This window comes from Scyliorhinus torazame, chromosome 5 (assembly GCF_047496885.1).
Source record: "Scyliorhinus torazame isolate Kashiwa2021f chromosome 5, sScyTor2.1, whole genome shotgun sequence".
In the NCBI taxonomy this organism is placed as follows: Eukaryota; Metazoa; Chordata; class Chondrichthyes; order Carcharhiniformes; family Scyliorhinidae; genus Scyliorhinus; species Scyliorhinus torazame.
Genome location: NC_092711.1, coordinates 311,798,007 through 311,817,806, shown reverse-complemented (window position 1 = coordinate 311,817,806; position 19,800 = coordinate 311,798,007). Strand labels below are relative to the sequence as shown.

At 41.8% G+C, this 19,800-nt stretch overlaps 1 protein-coding gene across 6 annotated transcripts in view; it reads left to right on the top strand.

Moving 5' to 3' along the window:
- fmr1 (fragile X messenger ribonucleoprotein 1) overlaps nt 1-19,800 on the top strand; it is a 75,736-nt gene that overhangs the window by 30,289 nt on the left and 25,647 nt on the right. For all 6 annotated transcript variants that reach the window (XM_072505925.1, XM_072505923.1, XM_072505926.1 and 3 more), the window contains 5 exons: nt 11,647-11,718; nt 12,650-12,798; nt 12,948-13,041; nt 13,145-13,261; nt 18,738-18,908. In XM_072505925.1, the coding sequence (XP_072362026.1) occupies nt 11,647-11,718; nt 12,650-12,798; nt 12,948-13,041; nt 13,145-13,261; nt 18,738-18,908 (603 nt within the window). The remainder of the gene's footprint in view (nt 1-11,646; nt 11,719-12,649; nt 12,799-12,947; nt 13,042-13,144; nt 13,262-18,737; nt 18,909-19,800) is intronic.

Here is a 19,800-nt window from a genome sequence, read left to right as displayed (position 1 = left end):
ACATTTGGAGTTCGCTGAAGAAAACTAAAATAATTTCACTTTTTATTTTCTTATGTTCCAGCCAACAAAACTTCCTTTCTATTTTTCCAAGTTTGAAGTACAGCAACTTAATTTCATGTGATCCCACAATCCGCATTTTGGGTGGGATGGTGGGGAATGATCTCTGGCAGAGAACTGGCTTTACAGGGTAGTTATATAAATAATTGGCTACCAGAAGGCGAAAGCCTGATGTCACAAACTGTTTTTGATCAACATTTTGCATGTTTCAACGCTGCAAGCCAACCAGTACTATACTTGAACAAGTTAACTGAATCACCTGCATCCAAATCAATCCCAGCCAAGGGAAATTATCTTGCCAGGGCAACATTCAGTAAATCACATTGGATGTGTTATTATCTCACTCCCGAGAAAATCATGTTCGTTGTGCCCTCCATCTGCCCTTGCTTGTGCCTTGATGTTGAAATACATCTGGCTGATCTCCGGCTTTGTCCTTGTATTCCCAGATGTTCACATGAACTATAATGTTAATGGCCAGATTTTGTGATTATAATGATGCTGTAACTGGGAAACCTCAGCAACTTCTGCCCGCAGGTGTACAGTTAAACACAAAAATTCAAGGTTCTGATAGTGATTCCCTGCTGCTTCAGGATGTTCCCACAGATGGAAATCTTAGAATACATGCACTTCCACTTGTAGCATTATTAGTATCACTGTAAAAACCATTGTTAAATCTGTTACATGAGGTGCAGCTGGATTTTTAAACTGTGTACTAATTTATAATAGTAAGAAGTCTTGTAACACCAAGTTGAAGTCCAACAGGTTTGTTTCGAATCACGAGCGCTCCGAAAGCTAGTGATTCGAAAAAAAAACTGTTGGACTTTAACCTGGTGTTGTAAGACTTCTTACTGCGCCCGCCCCATTCCAATGCCGGCATCTCCACATCTATAATTACAGCAGAGCAACCTCTCTGGCCCTGAACCTAAACCCTAATTTTATATTCATGGACTATCAAATTTTACCCTTACGATCAGCATTTAATTATTTTTTCTCGAATTTTGTTATTTCAGTTTCTACCTTAATTCTATGTCGGTATCCCACCTAATCTTTAATACATAGTCATGAAGATGTGATTTATGTCAAATAATGGTATGAATCAACCAGCTGTAAACCTGCATTGAACTTTAAAAAAAAAACAGACATTATAAAAACAGACTAAAGTGACTTGAACTCTCAACCCAAAATGGCTAACCTCGATTTGCATTACTACACATGCCACATTCCAATTCATTCACATGGAGCCAGTCTCTACAAAACCCATCAAAGACAATGACTTCAAGGGAATGTGAAGGACTCTCCTCTCCTATCTCATTAGCAGGGCTTCAAAGAAACCCGAGATATTCTATTGTTGGGAACGGGCCATTAAGACGGGTTTCTTGGACAATGGGATCCTGGCTATGCTAGCTTCCAGAAATGAGCTAATCAAGTCCATTTTGGAATGTATGAACAATGTCTTTTTTGAATCCCCGGCAGTTGGAGAAGGAAGGTCACATGATAAGACAACCCTTTGTATGTTTTAAGCACGTGTTTTCTCAGCAGAACAGAGGACGAGCAGCTTAGGGAGAAGACCTAAGTTGGGTCTCACATGGTAAGCTTTGGGCCCTGTTTTCTGACTGGTCTTCCAGAGACTTCCTGCTGTGGATAGAAGTTTCATAAGAGAATCCAAACCAACACTGCTGCCTCCTGAAGAGCAGCCTACTTAGTTGTCTGCATCTTTAAATCAGAAGCATCAAGACCATTAAATTCAGCCTATAGCCAGCTGAGTCACCAAACTGCAGACTGTATATTCTTTTACTTTTCTAATGGGTGGTAATTTAGTGTGTGTGTGTGTGTGTGAGAAATTTCACTTTATATGTATTGTCTTATGATATGAAATGAAAATCGCTTATTGTCACAAGTAGGCTTCAAATGAAGTTACTGTGAAAAGCGCCTAGTCGCCACATTCCGACGCCTGTTCAGGGAGGCTGGTACGGGAATTGAACCCGCGCTGCTGGCCTTGATCTACTTTACAAGCCAACTATATAGCCCACTGTGCTAAACCAGCCCCTTATTTTACTTAAATTGGTTACCATAATACAGCTAACCCCTTTCTTTGTTGAACTTTTTTTAATAACTGTCCTATTGATTTCCTATGGTAGCATGCAACCAGTTACGTACCCTCTGTATATCCTTTTCAAAAAAGACTTGTGGTTAAATGAGGAGGAGGCAAAGAGGGGAGCCGTTTGACTCCTCGCCTGGTTGTAACAGAAATTTGGGTGCTGCATCCGTGATCACCCCACAGACAAAAGAGAAATTGGAAGCAGGGATCCAAATTGATCCCTAAAAGTAATTTAAAAACTCAGTGCAGGTTTTCTTGTGGTCTGCAGTGCTAGAGTATTAAAATGTCTCCATTCAAAGCCAGTACCTTTCTAGTACAGTGAGGTAACTTGAAATAGCCCTATTGGTTGAGGAGCATAGCTGGGCATTAGAGATTTTAAAAATCCATCCAAAAGCTAGGAAATCCAAAACTTGAGGCCAATCGTTTTGAAATTGAATTTGATGAACCAGAGACTGGTGCATAATCTGGAGCAAACAACAGGCTAGCATTAGCAAGGATGCAGCTGGAACAGCGGAGACTAGAACTAAAATTCCGAGAAAGGGAAAGAGAAAAAAGGGAGACACAAATTGCCTATTGTTCAGTGAGAGATTGTCAAATTCTGAGATGACCAAAAACGCTATCCTAGGCGCATACAAACTCGTACTAGAAGTGTGCCACCAAAAATTCCGAATTGTCTGAAAATGGCCTGCACATGCATCTTATCGAAATCGAAAGGGTTAAGCAACTTGCTTTTAACCGGTGAGTACAGGGGCTAAAGATAGAGTCTGCCTTTAAAACCTCAGGTAGGTGATCATCTTTGTAGAGTTCAAAAACTCACTTCCTCTTTTCATAAAAACCCATGTCAAAGAACAAAGCATTTCAAGAACCAAGCAAGTAGCAACTCTGGATGGTGATTGAGAGCTTGCCCACAAGTCCTTGCCCCAAGGGAAAACCTTCCCTCATCATCCTTCAAAAACCTGAAAAAGATAGAAGGTTAAGAGGGGGTGGGAAGATGAACAGCCATGGGCGTGAAGGGAAAGCTGGAAACACAGGAGCCCTCCTCAGGTCAAAAAGGAAAGCATTGAGTCTAGGAGAGAAACTCAAACCTATGTGTTTCCATCGCAATGCGTTGTACTTCAAGTTAACTGCTAGAAGTTATAAGGAAAATCCGTATAATTTCTCATCAACCTGGGGCTGGTTTAGCACAGTGGGCTAAACAGCTGGCTTGTAATGCAGAACATACCAGCAGCGCAGGTTCAATACCCGTACCAGCCTCCCCGAGCAGGCGCCGGAATGTGGCGACTAGGGGTTTTTCACAGTAACATCATTGAAGCCAACTTGTGACAATAAGCGATTATTATTAAGATACACCAGACCTGAAAAAGGGCCCCTGAGTGAAAGCACAGAATATAAGGTATGTGTGTGGCAGTAAGCCCCTGTAGACATACCGCTAATTGTGTGGAAGGATTTAACAAAATCCCTTAGAATTTGCAGGATTTTGTATCTAAAGGAAAGGTGACCCCATACTCCCTGAGTGGGGCAAGAAAGCAAAGAGTCAGACTTGGGGATAGAGGGCCACCCGATCTCTTTGGCTAGGAAAAGTCATGACTTTTCAACCAGTGAGCATGTTAAAAGCCAAAGTATTAGTGAATGGTCTTGGGGGATGGGGGCAGGTGGTGGATGTGGAGAGAGAGGAGGTGGTGGTAGATGCACACATACCTATATATCAGGCACACATGCAGTGCAGCCTTATTTCAGGGCCGGTGACCACCTTGAATGTCCTCGGTTTACTTGTGGCCAGGATTGACTTGCTCCTTGGTAATGACCTGGTGGGGCAAAGGTGCTAACTTTTAAGTGATCTTAGGACGAACGTGGCCAAAAAGGCAGAGAAGTTACAGGAGAAGGACCCTGTCTTTTTTGCCTGCCTGATGACTCGGTCCATGGCCAAACAAGCTCCATCAGAGGAGGCTGAACTAACATTGCAGATAGATGACCCCGCTATCTGGTTATCCAAAACCATTTTGGGAACTTTAGATGAGTCAAAGAAATTGTTAACCAATCTCGGTTGAGGTTCAGCCTCTGCTCGAAGCAAAGTGTTACTGCTTAAAAATTAGGTCTGATGCGGAATTGGGGACCTTTTCACAAACTTGCAGGCAGTGCAGTACCAGGCAGTGCTGCTGCCGAGGTGTGGTAGAGAGATATTGAGTATTGGCCTGAAATCTCCATGGCGGACATGTCTGTATCCGAAAAACCCAAGCCTGTATAAACTAGCGTTTTTACTGGCCACACCGCCACAAGAGTGTGGGTAGAGTTCTGTAAATCTTGCCACATAATAAGATCCAGTCTGATTCTCTGTCCAAAACTTTTCCAAAGGTCATGGGTAATTTTGGCATGACCAAGCTAAATTCTTCAGCTTGTCACCCATAGTCATAAGGGGCTTTCGTATTTAACCACCAGACCCTGAGGACAATGATCGGGGCTTTTATGATCCCAGACTAGCGGCTAGGATACTGGACGGAAACCCCAATATTTAATTTTAATTTTGTCAGACTGTGAGGAAAGGGTATCTTGCTCCAGGAGTGATTTCACAAAAATAGGGATATGTTAGATTAAAACAAACATTATTAACACAGCACTAAAATATCCTTAACATCACAGAAGAAAATACCTTACAATCATCCCTTGAACAATGCTAATCAATGCAGTGGCACAGTAACACTTAACTTCAATCTTGATTCCCACTCAAACAGCAAAACCATCTCCGCTCTCAATCCACTATTAAATACAATTAGCACTCAGAAATCTGCTTTACAGAGATGTCTGGATACTCCACTTTGGGAAAAAGAAATCTTTTGACACTGCTGTAAATAAAAGACCTGAATCCTGTCAGAACCATACAGAAACTCTGGCTGTATTTTTTCAGAAACTGCTTTAGCTTGTTTCTGCTCACCTCTTCCCACTCTTCTGAGCTGCTTGGAAAGAAAACTGCGAATATACCTATAGACATTTCTTTAAACTTAACTGAAATGTTTGACTTCTGCTCACATCTGCAACTAAGACTGAACTAACACTGCTTTCCTGCAAAATGCCTCGGCTCCTCCCAGTAATTACATTGTCTTATCAAGCTGAAATCTAATTAACTCCACAGGGCCTCTCTCTCTCTCTCTCTCTCTCTCTCTCTCTTCCCCCCCCCCCCCCCTCCCCCCCCCTCCCCTCCCCTCCCCTCCTCCTCCTCCCTTGATCCAAACAAAACGGCATTAGCCCAAGCTTTGTATGATGCCTTCAGTGCCCCCTTGGCTCCCAAAACATACTTACCGTTTGGACCAGGATTCTTGTACAAACACCACTGCAGTAGCTATAGACACTCTTCAGGCTTTTAACCCTTTTTGTTTCCAATTAGAGGGCAATTTAGTGTGACCAATTCATCTATCCTGCACATCTTTTTGGGTTGTGGGGTGAGATCCACGCAGACACGGAAGACGTGCATACTCCACACAGACAGTGACCCGGGGCCGGGATCAAACCCGGGTCTTCAAAGCTGTGATGCAGCAGTGCTAACCACTGCGCCACCGTGCTGCCCTGTCCAAGATTTTAACCCTTACTGCACCAAATACATATACTACGATATATCTGAAATTTCTACATCCACCACAAGGCACACTGTTATGATTCCCCTCTGAATAGGCAAAGAGCTGGGATTTCTCCTATTTGCCACCAGGGACTCACCCAATGAGTCCACCGGCTTGAGACCCTTTGAATAATTTTACAGACAGAAGAGGTTTATAGAGCAAAGGAAAGAATCTTCCATGTTAGACTACATATCCGTGTTCCGGGATAAGCTGTCAAGAGTCTGTTATGGCTCAGGAGCAACTGAAAACCTCCCAAGCAGCTATGAAAAGGCAGCCGGATGAATATGCACGACCAAGTTACTACCAATACAGGGCGAACTGGGCTGATTGCTGCGTTAGTGACCCATGCAGAATGGTAAAGAGAATTGGTGAGGTTAATTGACACTTCGGACAGGAGGAAAAAAGCTGCTTCACTTCAATATGTTGAAGCAGTATCATATCTGAGAAGGGGATAAGCAAACAGGCAGTCAAGACAGAGGGCGAAAGAGATTGTGAGAACAGGTTAAAGGGAGGCCTGGTCCATTCCCAAATTGAATCCAGTTAGCTAACACTGAAATAATGGGGAGAATAGACACTGTGGACTTATTTAAATGCAGAACAAAGAGGAGACCTGACAACGCTGCTCACAACTTTTAAAGAGATCTGTAGGGATAAACCAGGTAACACAAGCTTAGCCCTGCAGGATGTGGACGTGAGAGAGTCCCCTCCAATAAAGCAAAATTCCTATTGCTTGGGTCTGGAGAAACTGACCCAGGTGTGGGAAGAAATTCAGCGCATGGTGGAGCGTAACGTGATGGAGCCCAGTCAAAGCAGCTGGAGTTCTCCAGGTGTTTGTGCCGAAGATCAATGGCTCAAACCAGGCTCTGCATTGACGGCAGAAAGTGATCAGAGCTGACTTCTACCCAATTCCCCACCTGGAAGACCGTATCAATAGAGTAGGAAGTGCTACTATTATATGTGAAACATAGAGCTGTTATCAGGATACTGGCAGGTTCTCTTTCCCACCCAAGCTAAAGACACCTCTGCTTTCATCGCGCCAGTGCTGTGTTATTCCATTCAGATTAAGAAACGACCAAGCCACCTTGCAAAGGCTGATGCTCCAGGTCGCGACTGCTTTAGCCAACTGCAGTGTACCTGGACAGTGACGTCTGGTGGGACCACCTAGACCAGTTAGAACTCCTCAGCCAAAAGTTAGAGTCGCCAGATTTAGTAAACCTCCGAACGAGTTTGCTAAAGGTCAGATAACCTACCTAGAGTGTAGGGCAGGGGAGTGGGCCGGGGTATGGTGCTTTTTCGGAGGGTCGGTGGAAACTCAGTGAGTTGAATGGCCTCCTGCAATATTGTGATTCTATGGATTCTATGTTGTGGTTAAGGTCGGGTGTTACCTAGAGCAGCAAAGATGCAGGCATTGATGGATTTCCCCAATCCCACAACTAAACGGGAAATATTGCAATTTCTGGGCATGTATGGGTTCCAGCACAAGTTTGTCCCAAACTTCAGCTGCCCCACTGACAAGCTTGGTGCCGAAAAAAGGCAACGGTAGTGTGGCCGGGGAGGTGCCACCAGCTTTCAAGAGGCTGAAAGCCAACTTAATCAATGAACTGGCACTAGAAGTGCCAAACCATTTAAAGCGACCATCGTTACTCGCAAATTAAAAGTAGGTGGTGTCCTCCTCCAAGATGATGGATCTGACTTCGAGAGACCAGTTGGGTAATCTTCCAAAAGGTTAAACAGACACCAAAGGGAGACTCCACTGTGGAGAAGGAAACTTTGGGATGATTATTGACTCAAACTCTGAAGCATATGTGTAAGAAGATGCAGGGAAACCTTAGTTTATACAGATCACAAGTCGTTCTCATTTGTGGAGAAATTCAAAACTCCAAATTCGAGGCTCTTTCGACGGAGCTTGCTTTTACAACCTTACCACCTAAAGATTACCCACATTGCCGGGAAAATCAATGCGACAGCTGATGCTTTATCCAGAGTTTAACTCCGCAAAGAACCAACTCGTTATGAAAATTTAATCAGCGCATAGCTGTAACAGTGTAGGGTTGAGTTGCATGAGGATGAATATGGGTATGATTTTATTTTATCACCACTTTATAATTAAACTTCTCTGTTAGTACATGTCGATTCATGTGGTGCAGAGGTGCCATGAAGGTGTGCTTTATGCCAAATAATGATTTTCAATCCACTGGCTGGAACTTGAATTTTTAAAAAGACAGACTTTTTAAAAACAGGGAGACTAAAGTGACTTGAACCCGCAGCCCAAGATGGTTAACCCCAGTTTGCATTACTATACATTCCACATTTCAGTTCACTGGAGTCCAGCCAGTCTGTCTGCAAAAAAACATCAAAGACAATGGCTTCAGGGAATGTGAAGGACTCCCAGTTCCTATCTCATGAGCAAGGCATCTATGACAGTCACCTGAGGTATTCTGCTGGAGATGGGCCATAAAGACTAAACTCTTTGACAATGGGACCCTGGCTAAATTAGCTAATCAAGTCACCTTCAGAATACACAGATAAAGTCTTTTTTAATGCACCAGAGGAAGACTCTAGTCTCTTCACTGCTGCATTATTTTTGGTTCAAAGTTTTGCACTTTCAAAAGTGCAAAATCTCTGCACTTAAAGAAATGCCAGATTGCATAACAAATGGAGCACCTGAACTTTTTTCAATATGTCTGTGTATATAGATGTGGCCAATCATTTCAACCATATTGAATATTTTATAACTCATAATTTGTACAAGCTTTCACTCTTAATATATCAAAAATTGGCTTAAGTAGGGTGCTCTTTCCAAGGGCCGGTGCAGACTCAATGGCCGGCTGGCCTCCTGCACTGTAAATTGTATGGTTCTAAAAATTGACTGACTGTAATAACTAGTGCTTCAGATCTGAGCAGGGAGACCAAGTCTGAACTCTTACAAATGGAACATTTACATCCAGGCACAAGTGCAATAAAGTTCGATATACCTGCCTACCTACCGCACATCAGGGATCTTAGTTTTGTCATGCCTGCAAGTAATAATAAGAATAATGCCTGTACGTTTCTTGGTTACTAGTTTTCTTTTGTTTAAAACTTATTTATTTGTTCTAGAGATTGAGTCAGGAAATTCTGGAACAGTTAACCTAAATTGAAGTTCTGATATATTTAGAGTGGAACAATACAATCTGCATTCCTAGTGTAGTGAACAGTGCATCTTCTAGCGAAGAATAAACAGGCTGGAACACCCACGAGGTTCCCCTATTATCTGTGGAATCCAAGAGAAACTCGGTTTTCTTTGTACTGGAGACGGATACTTTTGAAAAAATGTTTTGCTGTTAACACTTTAAGAACATTGGGGCAGCACGGTAGCATTGTGGATAGCACAATTGCTTCACAGCTCCAGTGTCCCAGGTTCGATTCCGGCTTGGGTCACTGTCTGTGCGGAGTCTGCACATCCTCCCCGTGTGTGCGTGGGTTTTCTCTGGGTGCTCCGGTTTCCTCCCACAGTCCAAAGATGTGCAGGTTGGGTGGATTGGCCATGATAAATTGCCCTTAGTGTCCAAAATTGCCCTTAGTGTTGGGTGGGGTTACTGGGTTATGGGGATAGGGTGGAGGTGTTGACCTTGGGTAAGGTGCTCTTTCCAAGAGCCGGTGCAGACTCAATGGGCAGAATGGCTTCCTTCTGCACTGTAAATTCTATGAAAAAAAAATTCTAACATAAGAACTAGGAGCAGGAGTAGGCCATCTGGCCCCTCGAGCCTGTTCCACCATTCAATCTGATCATGGCTGATCTTTTGTGGACTCAGCTCCACTTTCCGGCCCGAACACCATAACCTTGATCCCTTTATTCTTCAAAAAACTATCTATCTTTATCTTAAAAACATTTAATGAAGGAGCCTCAACTGCATCACTGGGCAAAGAATTCCATAGATTCACAGCCCTTTGGTGAAGAAGTTCCTCCTAAGCTCAGTCCTAAATCTACTTCCCCTTATTTTGAGGCTATGCCCCCTAGTTCTGCTTTCACCTGCCAGTGGAAACAACCTGCCTGCATCTATCCTATCTATTTCCTTCATAATTTTAGATGTTTCTGTAAGATCACCCCGCATCCTTCTAAATGCCAACGAGTACAGTCTCAGTCTACTCAACCTCTCCTGGTTTCAGCTCTGGAAATAACCTAGTGAATCTCCTCCGCATACCCTCCAGCACCAGTATGCCCTTTCTCAGGTAAGGAGACCAAAAATGAACACAGTACTCCAGGTGTGGCCTCACTAACATCTCATACAATTGCAGCATAGCCTCCCTAGTCTTAAACTCCATCCCTCTAGCAATGAAGGGCAAAACTCCATTTGCCTTCTTAATCACCTGTTGCACCTGTAAACCAACTTTTTGCGACTCCTGCACTAGCAGGTCTCTCTGCACAGCAGCATTTTAAAATATTTTATTACTTAAATAATAATCCCTTTTGCTGTTATTCCTACCAAATTGGATAACCTCACATTTGTCAACATTGTATTCTATTTTGTACAGCATCCTGATTTGGTTGAGCGAGCAGGGCGGCTGAATCAATTACAAACTCTTGTCTGCTTAATGAAAGGCACCCAGTTTTTGTGGCCTCAAGTTGCTTTTTGGCAAAGCAATAAGTATAAAGAACCAGTGAATTTCCTATCCTCCCTCCACAGGTATATCCCAAATATGGGCTGTGATAAATGTTATGCTTCCCAGACTTCTTGGGGTGTCTTTTGAATGATGAGGAACTGACTGAGGCTTTTAGTGACTGTGACCTGAACTTAAAGGCTTCGCTATCCTGCAGCAGAATCCTAGCAGCCATTCCAAGTCCATGATGATGGCAGAGACTGTCGAGGGGAACCTGTACTTTTCCTAAGTTTTCCAATAGTTGCAGCAGGTAGTATTGGAAGTACTGCCACAATCTTTACCCCATTCTTTTTTTTTTTAAATTTAGAGTGCCCAATTCATTTTTTTTCCAATTAAAGGGAAATTTAACGTGGCCAATCCACCTACCCTGCACATCTTTGGGTTGTGGGGGCAAAACCCACGGAAACACGGGGAGAATGTGCAAACTCCACACGGACAGTGACCCAGAGCCGGGATCGAACCTGGGACCTCGGCGCCGTGAGGCAGCAATGCTAACCACTGTGCCACCGTGCTGCCCTTTACCCCAATTCTAACCAGAGCTTTTTGAGTGCAGCCTCTCTCACTCTTTCTCTCTCGCTCTTCCTCTCTCTCTCTCGCTCTTCCTTCTCTTCCCCCCCCCCCCCCAGCCCCGCATGGTTCTGGACAGCTAGCCCTGATGTTGCCTACCGTCTTGTTAGTTACACTGTGCTTTTCAAAAGCTAAGATAAAACATTTGGCATAGCCATAAAAAAATCTGTGCCAGAGCCAGTAAAATTGAGAGACTCACAAAAAAGAGAGAAAGGAAAGAATTCTGTAAAGTGAGAGAAGACCAGGCAACAATTAGATAAATACCAAATAAGCATGTAGGGAGAGAGAGTGAAAACTAAATCTGATAAATGTTGGAAGAATAAATGCTAATTATAAGATTTGTTTAATTTGTTCTGGGGAGTGTCATTGGAGAAAAGCTAGTTTCGACAAATAAGCCATGTGATTTAACAATGCACTAATCATCCTCCGTAGTAGTACCACAATACTTACACAACTTATGCATTACCAAAGGTGTAGAACATTGACACTTCCCCAACCCTGTGCCATTTGCATTGCGCATGTTTCTGACACTTTGGGCTTTTTTTGTTGTTGAAAAGAAATAGTAAATAATCTAAACTTTGTCAACATGGAAAGCCCGTACAGATTTTTTTCCATCTTTTGCTAAACGTCTTTAAGATTTCCTGTTTAATTGGGGGATTGTAATTCTTTTCTCAGGTGTACTCACGAGCAAATGAAAAAGAACCTTGCGGCTGGTGGCTGGCAAAAGTTAGAATGATGAAGGGTGAAGTAAGAAACTTATATTCAAGCTTCAATTTCGTATTAATTTCATCAATATTTTAAAAATACTGATTTTGTTCTGGTTTGAATTTAAAATTTAGCCGGGTTGGAAAATGTAGAAAATATTTGAAGGCAATTTATTTTCTATCCTGACGATGCCATGCTAAGCTTGGCAAAACTGCACGTTTTAAATGACATTTATTGCTGTTCCTCCAAATTATTTGGGCAAAAATGTCATCCGGCATGCTATTTTCTTTGGGCTCATGGATTTAAGTTTTATTGTTGGCCACAGACCTGCAGGCTTGGGGAGTTGGAGTGAGAGTATGCAAAATGGTACTGGTGGCACTCTTGCGAGGAGAAACCACTTTCATCAAACTTTTACTTTTGACCATGTTTTCACAGCTAATCAGAGGCAGATAGCGCAAACGGCTGTGTGGGCAAGCAGGAGCAGGCTAGTTACTTGGTACCTGGTAACCACTTAATGAGATTCGAGTTCATGGCATACTATCTGTTCTCATATTACAACTATAAATTTGTTGAGTTATGACTTGGATCTGATGTTTGCATTGGTTGGTTTACAAAATATTTGTCCAAAGTGTCTACAGAAATGGATTTTCCAGAAGCAAAAGAGAGTTACAGAAGCACTGGTTATGTTGGGAGTAAAGTATCCTCCTATGTTGCCTCTGATGAACTTGTATCAGGTCACTGAGGACTTAATGAGGCGCAGGCTAAATTACATGCATTGTCCTAGCGATATATTCCAAGCATTAACCTAGTTATTATGACATGTGTTGAGCAGTAAGGCATTTACCATTCCTACATGCAACACTTTAGGTGAATCTTCTGCCATGATTCTGACTAATGCTCTTTTTGGCACATTAGGTCAAAGTAAGCATAAATTTTAAAGAAATGCTTTTTTTAAAATAAAAAAATTATTCAGTTTTATGTTATAGAATACGCTGTCTGTGATGCCACTTTCAATGAAATAGTCACAGTAGAACGACTACGACCTATTAACCCCAATAAGCCTGCAACAAAAAGCACATTCCACAAAGTAAAACTTGATGTTCCAGATGACCTGAGGCGTGCGTAAGTAAAATTTTAAACTGTTATGAAATACGTTTCAGAATTTAATGACTATATTAAATCTGGACTGTGTTGTGCTTAATAGCCTGAATGTATTTTGTAGTCTTAACTCACATTCAGCGTTTCCAATTGTGTATTTCAATTATTTCTAGATGTGCCAACGAATCTGCACATAAGGATTTTAAAAAGGCAATTGGCGCTTATTGTGTGTACTTTGATTCAGAAAGTAATCAACTAGTTGTTTTGGTATGTGTGGGATTTTCTTTCTTGGTGCTTTTATCATGGTTTAATTTTTGAGCTTTATTGTACCAAATTGACCCTAATGCCACACTTCTTTGCAAAACTCCAGTCCACCAATGAAATGACAGCAAAGCGAGCAAGCATGTTGAGTGACATGCATTTCAGAAGCATCCGGACAAAGTTGACTCTGATGCTGAGAAACGAGGAAGCTAGCAAGCAGTTGGAGGTACGTTTGGGTGGTGCATCTTTTTAATATGTCCCTTCCTCTGTGATTAACATGGAGGTATGTGTTGTGAACAATGTATAGTTTTTAAGTTTAGATAAATTTGTGAGTTAAGAAAGGTAAAATGGATTTAGCTTCATGTCAGTTGTGCGTGAGTCTTGGTACCTGAGAGTCTGGATTAAACTCCTGCCTGAAAGGTCTGGTCCGGTTTTACAACCCCTGAAGTTGACATAGGTTAAAAGGGGTTCAAGGTTTATGATTCTGGAGAAAAAAAACAACAGTCAAATGACACAGACACAGAGATAAAGAAGGAGAGTACAGTGTATTAGGAGGACAGGAAGTTTAAGCTCTCTGATAAGAAAGACTACATAACCATCGGAGACAGAGTAGTCAGTTATAAAACTCAGTAAAGTTCAGTTTAGCAGACATGCTACTGGAAGACTGTTTGCTCTGCAGTTGGCGAAAGTGAGCTTAGAGTGCAGTCTTTGGGTGTCTCGGGGAAAGATGCGAGTTGAGGGAGATGCATCAAGTGAATGCTCAGGAATCATCTGGAAGAAAACCATTTGCAACAATGCCAGTCCCAAGTGAGAGGCCTTTGTGCCAAGCCATTGGTAGCTCTTCAATGGTTTATGTGCCTGTAAAGATATTGCTGGGGTAAAGGAATAGTGTGAATTTGAAGCTTGTGTTTGTATTTAGATCTTTCCAAATTTTCTGCTGGTGAAATATAGTTAACTTTCCTCCACTGTTTCTAAAAAAAAAAAAGTTAGGCTCTGTCAAGTCAAGTTTCACTCTGGGATCTGACTTGTCCAGTATTAACATCAGCTGGGATTGTAACACAGATGAAAGTTCCATGCGAAAGCTTATTATGAAAGATTGGCAAGGAAACAAGGTACACAATGAAAAATTATTTTCTTCCATTGTAATTAGTCATGTTTTGGATGCACTGCACTCGCTCAAAGTCTGGAAACTGACTTTCAGCAAATAGCAGCTTGTTGATGGCAATGATCAGGTCCGTATTGCTGAGCTGCACATTGTAACTTTTAAAATATTGGATGTATGTGGATGATAAATGCACCAGGAGCTGACATAAGATGACTAGCTAGATGAGATTTTATTGCATTGTACATCATTTCAATGACAGCCCATTGAAATCAATAATTGTGTCCCAAAACCTTTTTCTTTTAGTAATGAAAGAAAACAGGCACTTCAACTCCTTTAGTGCTTGTATGGGTAGGAGTTTAAATCAGAAAACACTGCTTTTTTGCTCCTTTTATGTGCTAGTGCTCAAAATGCTTATGTGGCCTTGAAATATTCGTGCCTGTTTTGAAAAGGTATCTTTAAATACCTTATAGTCATGTAATGTTGTAGAATCTGTTCCTAGTGCATTACCTTACAGTTTTGCCAGCCTTTCTCTTTCCCCAGCTTTTTCTTATGAAGTTACTGCCACACTGTTGAGTCAATGGCTCTGGTAGCCCTGCGGTACCTCGCTGAAGTAGCATTACTTTCTGTATGTGAAGTTTAACAATGGTGACCAGTTTTGTTGGATTACTGGAGCATCACCTCCAAACCTGATTGTGAATCCGTCCCGTTTCCACCAGGAATCTTTGAAGAAACTTCGGAAGTGAGAGTCCACTACTATCTGAGCTGAGATCAGCACAGTACAGACTAGGGCCCATATCCCAGCATGTCAACTGAGCAGAAAAGAACTGCCTAAAAGCTTTGGTTTAGACCTTTTATAAGGTTTGAGCATCAGTTTACCACTTGATGCAAAGTGTTGCAGAACAGACATGCACTATTGGCTGATGTTTGCTACACTCTACTAAAGAAATCTTAAGATGTACATGACTTCTTGAACTCAAATCCATGCAATTTATTGAAAGATTTATGTGTGGTGCACAACTTCCTTTGTGTGTCACACCTACTTTATGTCATAGATTATTGGCGACACCCCTAATATGACAACTTAATGTATCCTCCGACTCACAACTGGAGAAAAGCCATTGGAATCTGCTGGGATTTTAAACTTGGGCTTTTAAAGTCTAAAATGTTTTGCTGGAAAGTTGCCTTCTCTAGCAATTAGGACATCAGAGACCACTGGATTGTACAATGCAAATAATTATAAAATTGTTCAGTAAGGGGATCAAAGATTATCAGGGTAGATAGGAATGTGGAATTGAAAACAAACAGATCAGTATGATCTTATTGAATGGCGGAGCAGGCACGAGGCCGAATGACCTACTTCTTCTCCTATTTCATATGTTCGTATGTAGTGTTTAGCTGAGTTACTCATTGGTTAAATTTAATATATGAGTACGCTTTCTACAAATGTGTTGAAGAATTATGACAGCTCAGTTTGATTTCCGATCTGAGCAAAAATGAACTTGGCAGTAGCTTTGGATAATTAACTTCTTTTTAATCCTTGGTTTGTTAAAACAATGGTTGCTTTGGCTTATAAGGAGGCTCTAATAATATAATATAATTTCATTTTACTTTTGAAATGTTGTGCTGAAGAGAAACCAATAATATCGGGGATTAGATTCTGCTCCTGACCAGATGGCTCGGAGCTGGAATGAACACATCATCCAATGGGGACAAAAGTTACAACACTTTCCATCATTAGGATTGAGCTATTAGTGTGAAGTAATTAATGAGGTTTCTAAACAGAGTTAGTAAGAGGATCTGCAAACCTGTTGCTGATAGGCCCAGCCCAAAGCCACTGCTGGATAGAAGGAAATGTCTGCCAAACCAAACAGTGTTGACACTGTAGGCCAACCACCAACTTGCAGATGAAGAGATGTACAGAAAGGAAATTTCTCTGCCCAGGCCAATAGTCTGATGTGGCCGATAGCTTGAAAATAAACATATCCATCAAAAGAGCATTGGACTCATATGAAACATTACATAGTACATTATAATTAATAGGATACAATGAATCTTCTACAATAAACCACAGCTGAGTTGCTTGTCACATTAAAGATTCAAATTTAGTGTCACGTGTACCGAGGTACAATGAAAAGTATTGTTCTGCAGACAGTCCAGGCAGATCGTTCTATGCGTGAAAAAAACATATTATAAATGTAATAGATATAGGAAGAGGATCTGTGGAGGAGAACTCGCAGAGTGTCGCCACGCTCGAGTGCCATCTTGGATTTATTAAACAGCCATGGCCATAAATTCATTAATACACAAATCTGATCATTCATCTGTCATTAAAGGAACAAACGAACCATGCTGATACAAACCAGTTTATTTCCGTTTTTGCATTCTGGAATTTGTGGCCTGTTCGGCAGGCTTTGTGCTTCTCACCACGGGAGCATTTGCATGTGGTGGTGCCCTTTTGTGTAATTCTTCCAATAGCAATACCACCACTGCAACTTGTTCATCCACCTGTGGAGCTACAGATTACTCACTCAGTAGTGGAAGGTTCAGCAATTATCTCTCCTTATCAAAAAGAACAATATTTTGATCAATATTTGTGGGGGGATATCGTCCTGTGGAACACCAGATAAAATGTGGCTAAGACCACCTGACGGCATTAGTTTTACTGCTTTTCCTCCAAGGTGTCCTGCTTTGGTTGGGCATCTCCTGGATGGACTGATTTAGCACTAGGTGGGAACAACTGTGTCTCTAAAGTGAACAAAATTATATGTATCCTTCTAATATTATCTAGCTCTAATCTTATGCTTTCTTGAATGGTAGACTGTACCAGTTTGTGACTTGTAGAATAATACCGATTTTATAGAGACCTAGAATCTGCTGCTAAAATCCATGCTTTTGTTACCTCTAGTCTTGACAAAACCAGTGTTCTCCCACATCTTGCTTTCTGTAAACTTGAAGTTATTCGAAACTTTGCTCTTTATGTTTTATCTCGCACCAAATTACGTTTACCTATCGTCCTTGTGCTTGCTGAATTACATTGGCTTTCAGTTAAGCAACAGCTTGATTTAAAAATTTTCATCATTGTTTTCAAGTCCCTCCATGGCTTCACCTCTCTCTATCTCTGTGATCTCTTCCAGCACAACACCCGCCTGGATGCTCTTGATTTTTGGCCTCCTGAGCATCCCTGATTTTAAGCTCTCCACGATTAGCTGCCTAGCCGCTGAGAGCTGGAATTCCCTCCCGACACCTCTTGGTTCCTTTAGTATATTCCCCACCCCCGCAACCCCATGGAGAATCAGTGTGGAGTGTTTCACAGGCAGCTCATCTTATATCTACCATTGCTGCAGTTGGAATTACTCTGTTTTGCTGATTGCTGGAACTGCAACATGTTTTGATTGATCAAAGACTTGTTGTCAAGTAAGCATTTGAATATTACAGCAGCAAAACCCCTTTACCGAGAGGGTTAGAATATGCAACGTGCAGTTGAGGCAAATAGCAGTGATCCATTTAAGCGGAAACTAGATAATTACATTGGGAAGAAAGGCGCAGTAACATACATTCTGGGAGAAAGCCGTGTGGACCATAAACGCTGGCAGAGGCCACATGGTCTGTTTCTGTTGCATTTTCAAGCAGATATAATGTAGTAGATATAATGGTGAACAACATTGATTTGGTAATCTAGTGTTAACAAATAACCTTCTGATTCTGTGACCGAGTCCCTTTATTTCATGTCTCCAGTCTCGCTCCAAACTCTCCGTTTCCCTTGCTACTTTTCCTTCCAGGTGAATCTAATTTGCTTTATTTCTGATGTCTTGATTTACTCTCCTTTCTCGCTGTTATTGTGATGCTGCATCTGCCTTGCTATCCCAACTTGGATTTTTCTTTCACCTTTTCAAACTCCCATCTCTCAAATCCTTGCTGGAATTCTTTACTTCTCGGCTATCCTTCATTCCCTTTCTTTCACTTCCCCTCTCCTCAGCTACAATAATGTTTTAAAATATTCGGAAATATGTTGTTCTGGGACTGATGCTGGAGATTGGCAGAGGTGAGAAGGAGAAAACTGATTTCCCAGAACCAACATCCTTCCTTAAAGACAAAAAAAACCGTGTGTTTAACTTTAATCATAATTCTTATAAGACGGGGCACCATGTGGCGCAGTGGATAGCACTGGGACTGCGGCGCTGAGGACCCGGGTACGAATCCCGGCCCTAGGTCACTGTCTGTGTGGAGTTTGCACATTCTCCCCATGTCTGCGTGGGTTTTACCCCCAAACCAAAGATGTGGATTAGGTGGATTGGCCACGCTAAATTGCCCCTTAATTGGGAAAAAAAAAAAATTGGGTTCTCTAAATTTATATTTTTTTAAAATTCTTCTAAGACTCCTGAGCAGATTTAAGATGCCACATAAAACTATTCAGTGAACTTGTAGCTGGAGTGGATTCATAACTCAAGTTTTCTAGCTGATTTTTTATTATTGACAGCGGAAGGGTTGGCAACAAAGGGAAGGTTCCTTGATTTGTTTTGTCAATTTGAATGTTGTAAGATGATGCCACAAGTACCTCTACTGATACTACATCTCTTGTGCTTGTTTAATTTTGCAGAGCTCTCGACAGCTTGCGTCACGCTTCCATGAGCAGTTTGTTGTGCGGGAAGACCTCATGGGCCTCGCCATCGGTACTCATGGAGCCAACATCCAGCAAGCTAGGAAAGTGCCAGGCGTCACTGCAATTGAACTGGATGAAGAGACTTGCACTTTCCACATCTACGGTGAGGTGGGTTCCTTTAGAATCTGTTATAATTGGAAATGTGTGTTCAATGTTAGCATGCGTGGAACTGCGGAGTTCAATTTATATTTTTGAAAAGCCATAGCCGTTTCAATTGAAGAATTTGTTGAAAGAATAAAGCCATTTTGCATTGCTGAAAATATATTATCATTATATTAATGCCAGTGTAGCTGTGGTTTCTGAGCTCTTAGATTTTACAGACTTCAGTGGTGAATGTCTTGGATCTTGAGCAGCCATGAATATGTAACGTTTAAATGGGATGGAAGGGCTGTTCAATGATGAGAGACTGAATAGAATTGACTTACATTTCCTGGAGGATAAGAGACAACCTCATTAAATTGTATAAAATTCTCAGAGGGTGTGGCAGGATACACGTGAGAGGCTGATTATTATGTCTGGAGTGTCGAGAACCAGGGCTCGAGTGTCAGGATCAAGGGATGATTGTTTAGGACAGAGACGTGCAGGTTAGGTAAATTATCATAGAACTTACAGTGCAGAAGAAGGCCATTCGCCCAATCAAGTCCGCACCGGCTCTTGGAAAGAGCACTAATTTGAAAGAGCACCAATTTGACCATGGTGTGGTCTGCCTCTTAGTGTGCAGGTTAGGTGGGGTCGTGAGGATAGGACAGAGGAGTGGGCCTGTGTGCTTTTTCAGAGTGTTGGTGCAGACGCAAGGAGCCGAATGACCTCCTTTTGATGTAGGAATTCTATGAGATGAGAAATTTCTTCGCTTAGAGGAGGAGTGTGAATCTTTGGAATTCTTGACCCCAGAGACTTGCGGATGCTCAATCAATGTGTACATTTAAGACTGAGATCGATAGATTTTTGGACAGCATAAGGAATATGGGGATTGTGCGGGGAAATTAAAAAATCAACCCTG